The following is a 17,531-nucleotide window of genomic DNA, read 5'->3' as shown; positions in this document are numbered from 1 at the left end:
GCTTGGGGTTATTGCCCTTTTGTCAACAAACGAGATCTGGGTACTTCCTGCCTTGCATCATGGGATATGGGGCTGCCTCGAGCTGGTAAAAGGAGTTCTCGAGCTAAAGCAAGTGCCGAGTCGGAGCCGAGGGATCGGCTCCGAACCCATCAAGCAAGAAAGAAGGCGAGAGAAGACAACTAACATGGAACGTTATGGTAGGTACATAACTTCTTATTATAACTGACTGGCAAATCTTGAATACTGTGTTACAGGATAGCTTCATATATAATGCTTCTAAATGTATTAAAGACTGTAAATGTTTCTATGAAATTTGGAATAACCTTACTGTCTATATTTGGTAAATAATCTCAAAAATAACTTTCTAATAATAAAGCTTTGACAATGAATTTTTGCCATGCAGATTCCTCGTATTAAGTATACAAGACAAATGTCTGTCACCCTATACATATGTTCTGCTTAACAGCTGCCATAGTCTCAAAAAGACATTTAATCCATTCTCTTATAAATGTATTATTCATAGTCCTGCCTTCGTAATGCAGTGTATTTTATTTCTACGACTAGTTTATTATGCTGCATGTTAGTAGAATAAGAATTTATCTGTCTGTCAAAGGTTCCATTATTCAGAATATTTTGCATTTTTTTTCATCTGCAAATATTTTGCATTCTTTTTCATTCTGTAAATATTTTGCATAGTTTGTGTGTTGTTGTTGCTTTGTATAAAATCTGTGCTGATGTTCGTGTTTCATTGTTGCAGTCATCACATTTGGGTTATCCCTGCCAGGGTAACCCTCAGTTGGCCCGAATACCAGAGGCGTAGTATTTCTGCGTTGGTTGCCGTCACCCCAGGACTGACGGCAGGTCGTCAGTGCTATAAATTAAGGCAGCCAATGCCATTAAATCAGTCTTTCTTGCCGAGGAGCCCGAAGCAGAAGCTGTTCGCACTAGTGCTGGTCTGCCACTGCCTGAGTTTTCCATTTCCAAATTGAAGTTGAAGTTTTTTAAAGCTAAGTACCCCATTGAGGATCCTTTTTTTCTTGCTGTAACCAATGTCATAAAAAGTTAACAATTGTCTCGCCTGTGGAAAGCAAATACCACATCGAGATTTTCATTCTTACTGCGTCACTTGCTTAAGCCCAGTCCACGACATCCTCCGCTGTCGCTTTTGTGCTTTGTTTATACGTTGTCGGGCCCTTACTGTAGCAAGATATTTTCGCTCTCAGTCCTCTAATTCCGATATGACTTTGGTAAGCCATCCGACAGCAGATCTTCTGACAAAACGTAAAGATAAAGACAGAGACAGACCGCACAGGTCCAAAACTGCCAACGACACTTCTGTTAAGCTAGTCATCAGTTCTCCAGTCCTCAGTGAGGCACTTTCCCAGCCCCTGAAGCCCACTTCTGTGGATTCGCAGGCCGCTATCGAGACCCTTTCGGAGTCCGGTATGCCGCGAGACTATTCATCGATTAAGGATCCTGTGGATGTCTCTACCTTGGATGGGTCCGGAGCCGCTGAGTAGGCACCAGCTACTGAGGAAGTACTTTGCACTACCAATTCTCGACACAGACCGACGACTTCTTTCGCGTTTACCGTTCTTTCAAAAACTACTGAGTTTCTAAGGCCCAGGGTACGAACCACACCCAAAAGACTGGCGACCCAATCTCAGGCACCTGCTTTCTTGCCTCAGTCACAGATGCTTAAAATGGCGGAAGACCTTATAATACTTATCCGGGGAAGCCAAGCTACCCCTTTCAAAAGAAAAAGAGATTTGCCCCCAGTAGTTTTATCTGAACAGAAGTCCGATGACTCTGATGCATCTGAATATGAAGATATGCAACCCCTCTCAGCTTATGAGGACTCTGATGCAGAGGAATCTATCCCTTCAGCCTCTCCACCTGAGGACTTCTTTGGAGAAACCCTACATACTTTAAGGAAGCATTTCAAATAGGAATGTCAGGACTACCCTCAGTCAAAAAAGAGACTTGGGGAATTCTTAGATCTTCCACAGCACAGACCTCTGGCCATTCCTCCTGTCCTGGATGTTGTGGATGATGTTTTTATGGAATCCAGTTTGACTCCTGACACCCTCCCTCCTGCTCCCAGGAAACCAGACAGGTACTATAGAGTCCCTGACTCCCACAGATTTCTTTTAAAAAATCCAACTGCTGACCCCAAGGTTATCTCTCAAGGACTTAAAGGAATTCAAGTAACTTCTGCTAAGAATCCCACCTCCTCAGATAGGGATTCCCGAGCATTAGACAGATGGGGTAATCAAGTATACACCTCTGCTACTGTTGCTATTAGAGCACTAAATTGTCAGGTCCATATGCTGAAATATCAGCAACATACCATGGAACTCCTCAAGCAAAAAATGTCTTCTTTTCCTGCTTGTGCAGAAAATAGAGTTACAAGAGTTAATGCATTCTGCAAGTCAAGTAACTAAGCACACCATACCATGTGGTTGTGATGCCCTCGAAGCATCTTGCAGGACAGCAGTCACTGGTTCTGTCCTTAGAAGGCATGCTTGGCTAAAGGAACAGCCCTTGCCAGACCATGTCAAATCCAAATTATTGGACACACCACTGCACAAGGACAACTTATTTGGCACCAAGACAGAGGAGGTCTTAAAAAAGATGGAAGAAAAAGCTAAATCTATGCAGACAGTTAAATACTTCTTGCAGGTCCGGCCACCGAGTTTCAGTAGGCATTGCCCCTCCAAACACTGGTCCTTTCCTGCCCCCTCCAGGTCAGCTCAGCCCAGACCTTGGGGACGCAGGCCCTCCAAACAGCAGCCCTAGGAAATGCAGAGATCTAAACAATGGAGTTCCTCCTCTTCAAAACCAGGGACTGCTATTCCACCCCCTCATGGCAAGAACTCACAATGACTTTACATTTCCACCCCCTCCCTCTGCCCACCCGCTCTTGCCCCTAGGAGGAGAACTCTTCTTCCACGCAAGAACCTGGGCCACCATTACCAATGACCACTGGGTCCTCAACACAGTGTCCCAAGGATACAAATTTTATTTCCACACTCTACCAACCCCAAAAGGGTTCCCAGATCTTCCCCCAAACCAGTGGGCAGAAGCCAGAAAGCAAGTCCTTTCCCTGCTCTCTCTGAGGGCAATAGAGCATGTTCCCGCAGAATAGGTAGGCCAAGGTTTCTACTCCAAACTTTTCCTGGTACCCAGAAAAGAGGGCACCTTGCGCCCCATCCTCGATTTATCCATTCTAAACACTTTACTGGTGATACCAAAATTCTAAATGCTCACCCTCAAGCAACTTCTATGTATGCTCTCCAAGGATGCTTGGTTAGCCACTCTAGATCTAAAAGAGGCCTATCTACACATCCCAATTAGGGAATCTTGCAGGAAATGTCTATGTTTCAGGGCAGGATCACTGCACTTGCAGTTCTCTGTGCTTCCCTTTGGCTTATCTGCTGCTCCCAGAGTTTTCACAAAATGCCATGCTCCCGCCATTGCTTTTTGCAGACAAAAGAAATATTCAAATTTACCCATACTTAAACGACTGCCTAATTCAGGCAGACAGTCAGGAAAAGCTTATAAAGCACCTGAACTTTGTAAATGACCTACTGACCTCCCTGGGGTATACTGTTAACAAAAATAAATCCAAACTAGTACCCATGCAAACGATTGTATTCCTGGGAGCAGGCCTGGACACGGCATCGTAGATAGCATTCCTTACTCCAGAAGAAACAAACCTACCTGACAACTTATTTCCCTCAACTAGCCACCAGACCCCAGTTATCCGCAAGGAAAATCCTCCAAGCTCTGGGGTTCATGGCTTCTTGCACTACTCATTCCTTATGCCAGACTGCATATGAGGAAACTACAATGGTACCTAAAAAAGCCTTTGCTGTCAACACTCCCAAGACCTGGAAACTCTTGTACCAGTGATACCTTGTTTAAGGAAAGATTTTCTTTGGTAGCCATCAGCATGCTACCACAACAAGAGACTACCCTTCTCACAACCCCACGCCGCCCAGACCCTCATCACAGATGCATCAGACTATGCCTGGGGTGCACACCTGGATGGCAGGTACATTTCAGGGCCAATAGAACCCAAACCTAATACATCTGCACATCAGCCAAAAAGAGATGTTAGCTGTTCAGCAAGCTCTGATAGCCTTCAGACCCTTACCCTCCCCGGGACCTCTGCTGATCAATACAGACAACACCACTGTGATGTGGTATATCAACAAGCAGGGAGAGATTCACTCGTACCCTCTGTGCAGGCTCGCCATGACCCTTTGGCATATGGTCTCAGCCATGCAACTACACCTGTTAGCACAATTCCTGCCAGGCTGTCTAAACTCTCTGGCAGACAACTTAAGCAGAATTCTTCTGGACCCACATGAGTGGCAGCTAGACCAAAGTACCTTTACCCTTGTAACCCAGAAATGGGGCACCCCAAAGGTTGACTTCTTTGCTTCCCATTCCAACTATCAGCTCAGCAAATTCTGCACCAGGGAACCTCACAGTAAGGCCTGCAAAGTGGATGTTCTATCCTTCCACTGGGTCAACATCTTGGTCTATGCATTCCCCCCTCTACTGCTCCTTACAAGGGAACTGCTCAAAATAAGGGAGGAAAAACCAAGGACAGTCCTGATTGCCCCAGACTGGCCACCCCAGCACTGGTATCCTCTGCTGCGCAGCCTGTCACCACTGCCACCATGGCATCTCCCTCAGATCCCAACAGTCCTGACTCAGAGGAATGGAGAATTCATGCATCCCCAATTGCAGGCCCTCAATCTGGCAGCCTGGCTTATTTCCTGACCACCTCACAAGCTGCCAGTCTAAGCAAATAAGTTCTAGATATACTTGAGGCCAGACACCCTAGCACTAGACAGTCTTATGCTGACAAGTGAAAAAGGTTTTGCACCTGGTTCCAGGCAAAGGGAGCCGGAACTGCACAGCCCTCCCTACCTGTCATCCTGGATTACCTGGCTGACCTACTACACAGGGATCTATCCTTCTCTTCCATTAAAATTCATGCCTCTGCCATCTCTGCTCATTTCAGCACAGAGCCACCTCTTTTCTCCCACCTCTCATCAAACAGTTCCTAAGAGGGACTAACAACTTGAGGCCACCCAGAAGAGCACCTACCCCAGCTTGGGACCTTAACTTTGTTTTGGAAAAGCCCACCCTGCCACCCTTTGAACCAACAGCTTCAGCAGAGTTAAAGTTCCTCTCTTGGAAGACGGCCTTGCTTCTGGTCATCACTTCAGCTAGAAGAGCATCCGAGCTACAAGCACTAATGGCTGTAGAGCCCTTCATCATTTTCCATGCCGACAGGGTCTCCCTTAGGACTAACCCATCCTTCATTTTAAAAGTGGTGTCCAGTGTGGCTCTCGACCAGTCCATTCATTTGCCCACCTTTTTCCCTAACCCACAAAACAAGGGGGAAAGGATTCTGCACTCTCTAGATGTGCACAGGCAGCTCAGATTCTACCTAGAGAGGACTTAATCATTTAGAAAGACTGATCAATTGTTAGTCAGCTTTGCTGCAGGAGCAGAGGGCAAGGCCATGTCCAAACAAACCATTTCCAAATGGATAGCACACTGCATCCATTTCTGCTACAAGCAGCACGGGAAACCTCCCCCCAAGGAGATCAGGACATGTTCCACCAGAGCAACCTCCACCTCTGCAGCTTTACTCAGAGGGGTCCCCACCAGGGACATCTTGGAGGCTGCAACATGGACACCTGTTCATACCTTCACCAAGCATTACCACCAGCCTATCTTCTCCAAATCCAGGGCAGACTTTGACACCGCAGTCTTGCAGGGCATCCTAACCAGCCCCCCCCCCCCCTCCCCAGTCTTCTTAACTGCCTCCACCCTTGTCTTCAGCTTTGGGAATCAACCCAAATATGATGACTGCAGCAGTGAAACACGAAGAACATAGTACAGTTGTGTACACTTACCATAAATGTAGATGTTTGAGTGTATTCATTGTTGCAGTCCTGGTTTCCCTCCCTCCATCCCCCTTGTCTCTCTCTCTGTCTCTCTGACCTTACAAGGATTTTTTGGTATTACTTTCCACTGGTGGTGTTCTTCCACCATAACCTAGCTCCCTGTTGGGAGCTTCTGACAGTTAGGGCAAGAAAAACTGATGTAATGGCATCGGCTGCCTTAATTTATAACACTGACTACCTGATGTCAATCCTGGGGCGATGGCAACTGACACAGAAATACTGTGCCTCTGGTATTCGGGCCGACTGAGGGCTACCCTGGCAGGGATAACCCAAATGTGATGACTGCAACAGTGAATACACTCAAACATATACATTTATGGTAAGTGTACACAACTGTACTTTCTTAATAAAGAGTTTTGCGAAAAATTGTAAGGTCTAGTTCAGTAACAACCAGAATCATTAGCTTCCCTGTACTGTTCCAGCAAGCAGACTAGGGACCAAGAAGAGAGCCCTAGGAAATTTGAGTTTATATGTACAATATGGAGAGTGCTTCATTCATTTTAATTTTAAATATCTGAGTGTGAAGATACTTTTGAAGGTTTGGACATTCATTGTAAGCAGTTCAAGCTAAACAGAATCAAAGATTGCAGTTAGGAATATAGTATGCGAGTTACCCATTGTGATGTATGAAGACATCTTCAGTGAGAGGCAGGATGTGTGGCCTGCTACTGTGCCCTTTCCTATATCCATGTTAGTAGAGGAGTGAAAGAGAGTGGCATATTCCAGGGCAGGCAAGCACTTATCCAACTGAGATACAACTCATACTTTCATATGGGCATACTCCCTGTGAAGGGATTCAACCTCTATTTTTATATTGCAGTTTTTCTTCTCTTTTCTACTTTTGAGTACAGTGTAGCACCACCTGATAATTTGCTCCCTCCTGGAAGATGAATAAGTTTGGTACATTTCCTTCTTCCCTTTACTAGCTACAGTCTTCCAGGATGCTACAGAAACCTGGACTGCCAAACCTTTTGGTCTCCCTATCTGTAGCACCCAGCTGATTCCGTTTAATTCCTTTGACTTAACTGTGCTGCTCTACTTTCTCGCATATATTTTATCTCGTGTAGAAGTTACAGAGTGCAGCACAACCAAAACCGAAATTTACACAGATGAAAGTATTTTGCCACTGTAACATTATGAATCTGACACTAGTATTGGCAGTAAAATTGGCTTTTAAAGTAACTTATATGTATGAAAAGTATTTAACTGAAGAATGCTTGTTTTCATCAGGCCCGCTGCGATGCATCATCTTTTGAAAGTGTCCGGTGCACATTCTGTGTGGATAATGGCATTTGGTACTATGAAGTCACTGTAATAACCTCTGGAGTAATGCAAATAGGTTGGGCGACCAAAGACAGCAAGTTTCTCAATCATGTAAGGATGTTTATATTTGTTATTTATGAACCGTATAATATGCTATATATCATTTTTTTTTTAACAAAATACTTGTACACTGGCTCATAATTGAGGTTTGAGGTTGTCATTTTTCATTGTCTAGTGTTTATGAATTTTTGCATCTGTTTATGTTCAGAGTATATATGTGTTTCTGTTATTTTAATTTGGTTATTTTGTGTTATCCTATTATCCTTTTTTTGAGGAGTATTGTTGCAATAGCATCACACGTTTCACCAGTGTCAAGTCATCAAGCAGCATGCCTTTTTAGCACTGTTGTATTAGTATGCCACAATCATTAGCTTGCTCGAGCAACATAAAGGTGGTTTAACCCTGAATAGCAAGTACTTCATTCATGTTAAATCTTCTGAATTGCTTTTTGTTGCATTGCTTCCCATCGCAAGTACTTCATTCAAGTTCATAAATCTTCATAGAGTCACCAAGTACAAAATGTTTTTGCTATTTGTTTAAGCAGACTTTGAATTTTCATAATTTTACTGTTGTCACTCCCAGTCAACTTTGTGTAAGTGAATTTGTTTCAGATAACTAGTCCCAAGGTTTTTCATTTGAAGAATTGCATTTTGTTTGGGGCATGCACATAATACCAAAAGACCTGGGAAGTGCACTTAACTGAAAAAGAAGTTAAAAGTTAATTAAAATGGAGGTAAAAAAGGAGACAAGCTTGTATGAAATGACAGCTGATTAAGCCTCTTGCAGATGCAGGGAAAGATATTCAAAAAGTTAAACACTTCTGGTTTTCCTTTTAAACAGGGATACAACTGTGTAGGCTCTCATGTTGGGGAGCACAGCTGTAACTTCCCCCAGACTGACACTCTTCCAACCCAAAGTTGAAGACCTTTAAAAAATATATCACCAGTACAGCTTTAACAAGCACCTTACTGGACTTCCTAACACAAAATGAGCTTCTAACTACAGTGTCAGCATTTATGAAGCCTCAGTATCCTCACAGCTTCATAAGTAAAAAATTGGTACTGCATTCTCATCCCATCAGCACCTTCTAACTGTGTCCCCTAATGGCTTGTGCCTGAAGCAGCTGCCCCCTGCACCCCACTCTACTTACAGCTTTGTTAGGAAGTAAAGATGCTTCTCAGTATGTAGGAGGCAAAATAGTAGTTGTGTGGTATTTTAATTTATTTGCACATTATATTGTATAGCAATAACCCACGCCTAGGTGTGGGTAATGCTGGATTTACCCACGGTTGGCATGGTTTGGTCACGAAGGCGAAGCCCGAGGGACCAAACAAAGCCAACCGTGGGTAAATCCAGCATTACCCACACCCAGAAGTGGGTTATTGCTATTATACAATGACATTATTTAAGAAAAAAAATAATTACTTTTCTTAAATAATGGCATTGTATAATGCCTCCTTGCTGTCCTTCCGCAGCTGTCTGGTATTCCGCGGCAGTTCTGATGTACTGCGCATGCGTATGCCTACGCAGTGCATCAGAGCTGTGGGCAAAAGCAACGGAGAAAGCAAGATCTCTGTTGCTTTTTACTGTTTCGCTATGTTAAATGGGTTTAACATAGTGAGGCAGCTTTAAAAAAAAGCAACGGAGATTCTTTTGCTTATTTTAAAGCTGTCTCGCTATGTTTAACCCCATTTAACATAGCGAGACAGTTTTGAAAAAAGCAACGGAGAAAGCAAGATCTCCGTTGCTTTTTACAAACTGTTTCACTATGTTAAATGGGTTTAACATAGCGAGACAGTTTAAAAAAAAAGCAACGGAAAAAGCAAGATCTCCGTTGCTTTTTACACATTGTGTCGCTATGTTAAAGTAGTTTAACATAGCGAGACAGCTTTAAAAAAAGCAACGGAGATCTCCGTTGCTTTTTTTAAACCTGTGTCGCTATGTTAAACTCCTTTAACATAGCGAGACAGTGTTTTAAAAAAGACTTATACTAATGGAAAAAGTCCGGACGACCGGACCTTTTTCCATTAGTATAAGTCAATTTACAACGTGCACGCTGGCCAATCAGCGTGCATGTTTTGGAATATTAATGGGGGGGGGGGTCTGTGGTATAATAACAATTCTTTAATATGTGCATAGTAAAGATCAACTTGGTAGTATTTTTTTTCTATATTATACAATGTCATAGCATTGTTAACATCAACTAGCTCAGGTCATTGCTGAAAATGATCCTTGGACATGCCAGTTACCTGGGTAGCAAAGCTAAGTAAGTAAAAAAGTAAAGTTACTGAGTCCTTATTATTACACCTGGATTCCTCCCACTTCTACTTACTCCAGTGAGCGCTTTTGTTAAGCAGAGTTAACTTCAACTGGATTATGATACATGGTTAGGTAGTCTGCTATCTTGTCTGGTTTGCCTCAGATGTCTTCCGTAGAGAAACTGTAGTCATTGAATGGGGTTTATCAGCATCCTCCTTACAGGGTTTCTTCACTGTAAAAAGTGTCAAGTTAATGAATGTTAGTGAACTTCTAGCATGGGCCATTTTTTCATATCTTGACTCTTTCCAGTGTATCACTGCATACAGGTGAAAATTCCTAGTTCCCAACCTCTTGTCCCTGAGAAGATGAACTGATTGTATGAGGCTGTGCAGTTACAGCAAAAACTTCAGCTTTTGATTCGCTCACACCTGGTAAGACTCTAGGGTATGGATCAAGTGTGGTATTCAAGTTTGGTGCACTTTCCATCTTCTTCAGTTTGTTTGTCAGATGACATTGTGTAATGTTATAATGATCTGTCCAAGGCACCACAGGACAAAGAATCAGCCGGAATTCTTTTAAAATCCAACTTTAATTTAAGCACAAAAGCACATAAACGCACATATTAAAACCAGCGTTTTCGTTTGAATCACTTCATCAGATTTGGATCAGAGAACAAGGTTTTAACATGAATATTCATGAGGATTACTGATGTTTTAAATTGGATGTTTTTTATTGGATAATTAACCTCCTAGAGGATTATAAAAGGCATTAATTGTTCTCTGACCCACATATGATAAAGTAATTCAAACGAAAACGGTGGTTTTAATGTGTGCTTTTATGTGCTTTTGTGTTAAATTAAAGTTGGATTTTAAAAGAATTCCGGCTGATTCTTGGTCCTGTGGTGCCTTGGATTGTCTTACTAGTTTCTTTTGGTACCTGGTGGCTGTTTTTTCGAACTTTCTTGGTTTATATTGGCCATGGACTGTGAATCTAGCTCGGAGAAAGAAGGGAGGAGTGGCAGTGATGACGGACTAACGAGAAAGCTGATCGGCCAGCTAACCCAACTGATTGATCTTCTCACTCCTCTCAGCCGGTTGATGGTGGAAATGATTGGAGGAGGACTGGGTGGGCGGAACCAGGAAGCCCAGAGCCCGAACGGATCAAAATGACATGAAAAAAATGGGAATAATGGAGATTCTAGTCAGACATTTCTGGTAACAATAAGCGAAACGGAGGTAATAACAAATTTTTACTGACCCCAGCCATTTTGAGGGGTGACCAGGATTCTACCCGTGGCAGGAATGACCCACCTTTGCCTGGAGGACAGAACCCAAGGACTTTATGCTTCAGCTTTAAACACTGGGAATGTGGACTTAAAAGACTGGTCACAAGTGAGCTTTTCAGCTAAATTTAAGGAAAATAATGTCAACAAAACAGGTACTACTTTTCAAACTAATGACTCTTATAGAGTAAAATTAACTAAAATGTACAAACTTTTATTAAAGTATAGGACAATTGATATGGAAAATGCATATTTGAGACAATGTATTATGAAAGAGATTGTGCCTAAGGGTCTGAGGGTTTGTAAATGCCCAAACAATGTATTACCTCAGTGTATATCACAAAGAACTTTTGGAAATATTTAACAGATGTGGGTTAGAAATTTTAAAAGCCATGGTTAAAGACAATGATAGGCAGAAAGAAGTGATTAATAAGGACATTGATGCTTTGAATGAAGAATTTAAAAATGATTTAATTTTCACTATTCCTGATGAAAAAGAAAAATATTTTGTCGTAAGGAATGAGGTTGAGTCTAAATGTGAAGATTTAATAAAGAGGAAAACCAAAAAATTAGAAAGGGACCTTTATGAATATCAACACAACACTAGATACCCTAAACCCAGAACAAATGACAGAACTGACTATGGTAGGAATTATGAATGGAATGAGAATAATGGCATGGATGAGAATGGTCAAGACAGAGTACAGGTAGATGAACAAGTTAATGAACCAGATGGTTTTAATGAAGGTGAACCTCTAAGAAGATCTGAAAGAATCAGAAAACAGAAAGGTAATTATTACCAACAACAACATTTTCAGAGAGGTGGAAGAAGGGGGAGGGGGAGGTATTAGAGCTGGTTAACACACACCACCCTGACTTAGATGAACATAATGACCCTATTAAGCAGGATGAAAATAATATGTATAAGTTTGCAAAGGATGGTTACTGCATTTACAATTTTAGTCAAATTGAACTAAAAGATGAACACTTCAGTCTGTTGTCAAAAGGTATGAAATTTATTCCCCAGAGAAATGGTGATTTAACTAAAACATTAATTGATGTGAAATTATTCACCAGAAAACTTAATTTGGGCTTAATGTTTGATCAAATGAACAACATTAACAGGCCTATTAGGAGAAAAAGTACCATCAACCCACCTTTACATCCCCAGATCCGTAATTTTGAACGGATTTTAGAAACTGAAATCAGAAAAGCCATGCCAAAAGTTAAATATAAATACAACATACGTACAAATAAAAAAGTTATACTGGATGAGCTCAGATTGAATAATAACATAAGGGTGATGAAACCTGACAAAGATGGGGGAACGGTACTAATGGACACTGTAATATATGAAGGAAAGATGAACGAAATACGTATGGACACAGACAAGTATGAAAGTGTATCAAGAAATCAAGTAAATATTTCTTACAGTAGAATAGATGGAGTTCTTTCTGACCTTTTAATGGAAAGGTTAATAGACGTCAGTACCTACAACTATCTTAAAGTTGAGAAATCTAAGATCCCCACAATCTTTGGGATACCCAAAACTCATAAAAATGAAACTGACCCTCCACTGAAACCGATTGTCTCAGCTGAGGGGTCCAAAACGCTACCTTTAGCCAAATTGATAGAGTCTAAGTTAAAAAATATTTGGTTAAAAAAGAAAAATATTTTAAAATATTCCTGGGATTTACTTAGGAATATACATAACGGTTTGTTCAACAAAGATTTAACATTCATTACAATTGACCTCATTGACCTCTTCACATGCATTCCCCACTCTGAAGGAATGCAGATGTTAGAAGAAATTGTATTTGAGGAAACAGAAATGTCACAGGCAGATAGGTTGGTGTGCCTTAACCTGATGGAATTAGTTTTAAAATACAATTTCATTTATTTCAAAGGAGAATTGTACCAACAGGTTAGAGGGGTGGCGATGGGAGCTGCATGCGCACCCTCCTACGCTAATTTAATTTTAGTTAAATGGGAAGAAAAATATGTTCTGGACTCCATGTATAAAGATTGTTGGAGCCTCTACAAAAGGTTCCTGGATGACATCTGCATTTTTTTGGGTGGACAATAAGAATAGAATTTCAGGAATTTGTTGATTTTATACATACCACCACCCCATTTCTCAAATTTACCTTCAACGTTCTGGCGAAAAACTACAATACTTAGATATAGAAATATATAAAGAAAGTAACAGGTTCAATTCAAAGGTGCATAGAAAAAACACCTTTACTAACTCATATTTGCACTATAATAGTGCTCATCCTTCTCATTACAAGAGAAATATAGTAAAAGGGCAGTATGTAAGGGCAACTCGTATGACCTCTGACACCAAGGACTTTGTGAATGAGTGCAATTTTCTCAAGGGATTGTTTTCAGCAAGGGGCTATCCAAAAGAGTTCCTTGAAGAAATTACAAAACAAGTACAGGAAGGTAGAAATAACATATAAATCTATCCTTGGTCAGCCGTTAGTTGAGAACCATAGTACTGACTCCTCACAGCAGAACCAATTTAGTAAAGCAATGGTGCTAGAGTACAAGTTAGCAGTGGATTAGTAAGGAGAATTATCAGTGATGAGTGGGAGAAATTCAAAAATCTCACTGACTTGAAACAAATAACCAAAACAGAGCTGAAATTTGTATATAAAAACTCACAACGTGTGAAAAATGCCTTAGAAAATGACAAAAAAGAGGCAAATGGAAGGAAAAAAGTTGGTACCTACAAATGTGGGCGATGTTCACAATGTAGGTTTATAATGAATAAGGAAGAAGTCATTTTAAACAGTGGAAATGTGGTTTTAAGTAGTAAAGGATATTTTAACTGTGACTCAAATGGCCTTATTTATTTAGCTCTGTGTGAGATATGTCATTCTTTTTACGTGGGCAAAACTGAACGTAAGCTAAAAAGGAGGATATACGAACATCTATATGATATGCAAAACAGGAAGGAAACAAATGCCCTTTTTAAACATTCTTTAATATATGTCAATGCTAATTATTCCTTCTTTGTGTTGGAAGGGGTCAAAAAAGATGTTAGAGGGGGACAATGGGAAGAGAAAATAGAATATAAAGAGCTCAGGTGGCAAATAACACTTCAAGCTACATCCCCTCCAGGTTTAAATGAGAATATCTCTCTTGTATACCTGTTGAAACTAAGGGCAGCTAAATTATAGGATTATAAGGTACTAGCTGCTCATGTGTATTTGATGCTTTTCCTTTTCTTTCACATTTTAATGCAATTTTAACTTTAACCACTAGAGTGTGCTAAAAAAACATTTTACTTTTATTTTAATACAAATGTTTTTATTTAAGTTAAGTTATCCAAGATATTTAAGCATTTTATGGTTGTATAAATTCACATGAGTTATTTTTTAAGTTTGTAAAATGTATATCATGTTTTTTAATATTTATGAACATTTTATACAACATTTTATGGTTAGTAATACTAATCTATGAATCTATTAATTCCAAAATAAAGGAAAGGAAATGCCACGGAAGCTCCAAAGCAAATTTATATAGTTTTTAATCCACGACAGCAACAGTAAATCCACAACACAGCAACGGAAAGGCACCAACATTAACGCTATTAAGTCCAAATGCGTTTTCGTTTGTATCCCAACACTTCATCAGATGTAATTTGTTAAGCAATTCTATCTAGTTTAAATATTCCATTCAATAAATTAATTAAAAAATTCACCAATTAAATTAAATTAATTACACCATTTAAAAAGACATCCTTAAAAAATACCTTAATCCACTTGTTAATGTATCACCATTTCATTATATGCAAACATTTTTGGAAAGACATTAAAAACTCATACATAATTGGAAAATAAATATTTGCTTATATATTCCAACAGGAATTAATATGGTTAATGCATTGAATTATATAAAAACGCAATGTCTTAATTGTGACAGAAATATTAGCCAGTGAATAAACTGCCATCTAGTGACCATACATATATATTGCAATTGAATTGTTGATTCCCGAAGGGAATTTTCTGAAAAATAATTTACATCAGTAAATAATTAAATAAATGCCTATTTTCACAAAATCAATGTATAGCTAACCTCTTAAAAACCAAAATAATTCATATATACATATTTAAAAATCCATTAAAAATGCCACAATATTATAAATGTGTAAAATAATTGATACACTAGACACAATAATACATATAGAATGAATAAGAAAGAAAAAATGCATATATAAATATATATATAAATATTTTACAATTTAGCTGCCCTTAACTTCAAAATAGGGAGTATGCTTGTGTATTCATTTAAGCCCGGGGGGTTGTAGGCCTCCAGCGTGATTTGCCACCAGAGCTCCCTGTATTCAATCTTTTCCTCCCAGAGTCCACCCCTTATATCTTTTTCAGTATGTTCAATAACTGTAAATGTAAAGCTTGCTTCAGGACATTCCCTTGTATGTCTATATAGGACGTTTGTCTCCTTACAATTTTTAACATCATTAAGATGTTCATAGATTCTTCTTCTAAGCTTCCTTTCCGTTTTCCCTATATAGAATGAAGAGCAAGCTTTACAAAAGGCTAAGTATATTAAGCCCGTAGAATCACAATTATAATAATATTCTTCGTTAGTTATTGTTCTGTTTCTACTTGTTATATTTATACTATTACCATTTATTATATATGGACATTGTGCACATCTACCGCACTTATATGTACCTTTTTTCTTTTGATCATTCAAATTATTGACTTTCTTATTCTCCAAAATATTTCTTATACTGTGTGCATTTTTATATACTACTTTAGCTGGAATAGTTTTTGCTTTCTCTATATCAGTGGAATTAATAAATCTATTCCACTCTCTATGAAAAATCTGATTTACTTTGTTGTTCACACCATTATATTCTAAAGTAAGGGCTAAATTGTAATTTTCCTGTACCTTGTCAGAAATTTTGTCTGTATTAGGATTGTTCATCAATCCGCCTCCTCTTATTATGGGGGCAAATCTAGTTGATCTTCCATTTTCAACTTCCTGTTTAATTTCATTAATAAGTTTTTCTGGGTATCCTCGATCCCTAAACATATTACTTAGTGTATCACATTCCCTTATAAAATCTTCCTCCGTACTAGCCATTCTGCTACCCCTCACATATTGACCTTTGATAATATTTCTCTTACAATGTGTGGGATGGGATGTGCACTATTGTAGTGCAGATAGGAATTGCAGTAGGTGGGTTTCCTGTATACTTTACTTTCTAGATTAACTCCTTTCTTATAAATCTCAATATCCAAATACTTTAAGGAGGTATTAGATATTGTCCAAGTAAATTTCAAAAAACTGGAAGTCTGATTCAAATATTCTAAAAACTCTTTCAGATTCTCATTACTTCCTGTCCAAAGAAGGACTATGTCGTCCAGAAATCTACGATATAGTACCCACCATTTACTAAATGCACATTTCAACACTAATCTATGAATCTAATCTAGTGTTTTTTCTGCATGCAAGGTTTTACCATGAATATTCATGAGGATTAATGATGTTTTAAATTGGATGTTTTTTATTGGATAATTAACCTCCTAGAGGATTATAAAAGGCATTAATTGTTCTCTGACCCACATCTGATGAAGTGATTCAAACGAAAACGCTGGTTGTAATTTGTGCGTTTATGTGCTTTTGTGCTTAAATTAAAGTTGGATTTTAAAAGAATTCCGGCTGATTCTTGGTCCTGTGGGGTGCCTTGGATTGTCTTACTAGTTTCTTTTGGTACCTGGTGGCTGTTTTTTCGAATTTTCATAATGAACTGTACATCAGTACTGGTGAGATACAGTCCAGAAACTGTCTGACTCTAATAAAACATGAAGCTACTGTTCCCCCACAGATTACATTGCCATGCATGTTAACAAATGCACGTTATACAGCAAATGCATCTGTTGGGTTAGCTATTATTTTAGGGGTCATCATTATATTACATACTTTAGTTAGATTAGTTTTGATCTATAAAGCCAAACCCTATTAGCTGTCAACATGCATGGTTTGTCCTTTTTAGTGACCTCATCAGTACAGTATACTATAAGTGGACTATTTGGCTACACAATTGAAACACATAGCTTACAGTATAGCTTGATATCCATAAACATTAAGGTGCCTGCAAAATTTCCTAAGTAACATCCAAACCAAATGGTAAAAAGAACATACAGACAAATGATTGAGTAAGAACTGCAAGAAAGATACAGCCTAAGTCTTCACCTTAAACCTCCTGTAGTAGAGGCCCATGGAGTATGGGGAAGATGCCCCTTTAGGACATAGTGTTTCAGCTACCTGGCGTCTGAATGTCCATGACCTTTTTATCTGTGTGTGTGCGTGTGTGTGTGTTAGTTTGTATATTTGTATGTGTTTATCTATCTGTTGAGATATATATATATATATATATATATATATATATATATATATATATATATATATATATATATATATGTATGTGTTTATCTATCTGTTGATATATATATATATATATATATATATATATACATATATGTGTGTGTGTGTGTGTCTGTGTGTGTATAATATGTAAATATTTATGTATGAATGTGTGTGTGTATAGATAGTTGTACACACACACTCCCTCTCACACACACATACAGTAATTTGATTTGCTCCTCCTTTTCCTTACCTTATAATAATTAGATGTG

The 17,531-nt window shown here is 39.1% G+C and overlaps 1 protein-coding gene across 2 annotated transcripts in view; it reads left to right on the top strand.

The window, feature by feature from the left end:
• RSPRY1 (ring finger and SPRY domain containing 1) overlaps positions 1–17,531 on the top strand; it is a 1,565,455-nt gene that overhangs the window by 986,506 nt on the left and 561,418 nt on the right. For both annotated transcript variants that reach the window (XM_044081400.1, XM_044081401.1), the window contains exon 10: positions 7,224–7,367. In XM_044081400.1, coding sequence (XP_043937335.1) covers positions 7,224–7,367 — 144 coding nt within the window. The remainder of the gene's footprint in view (positions 1–7,223; positions 7,368–17,531) is intronic.

This window comes from Protopterus annectens, chromosome 8.part0, assembly GCF_019279795.1.
Source record: "Protopterus annectens isolate FY-2018-M chromosome 8.part0, PAN1.0, whole genome shotgun sequence".
Lineage (NCBI taxonomy): Eukaryota > Metazoa > Chordata > Ceratodontiformes > Protopteridae > Protopterus > Protopterus annectens.
This window is presented reverse-complemented; position numbering and strand designations above follow the sequence as displayed.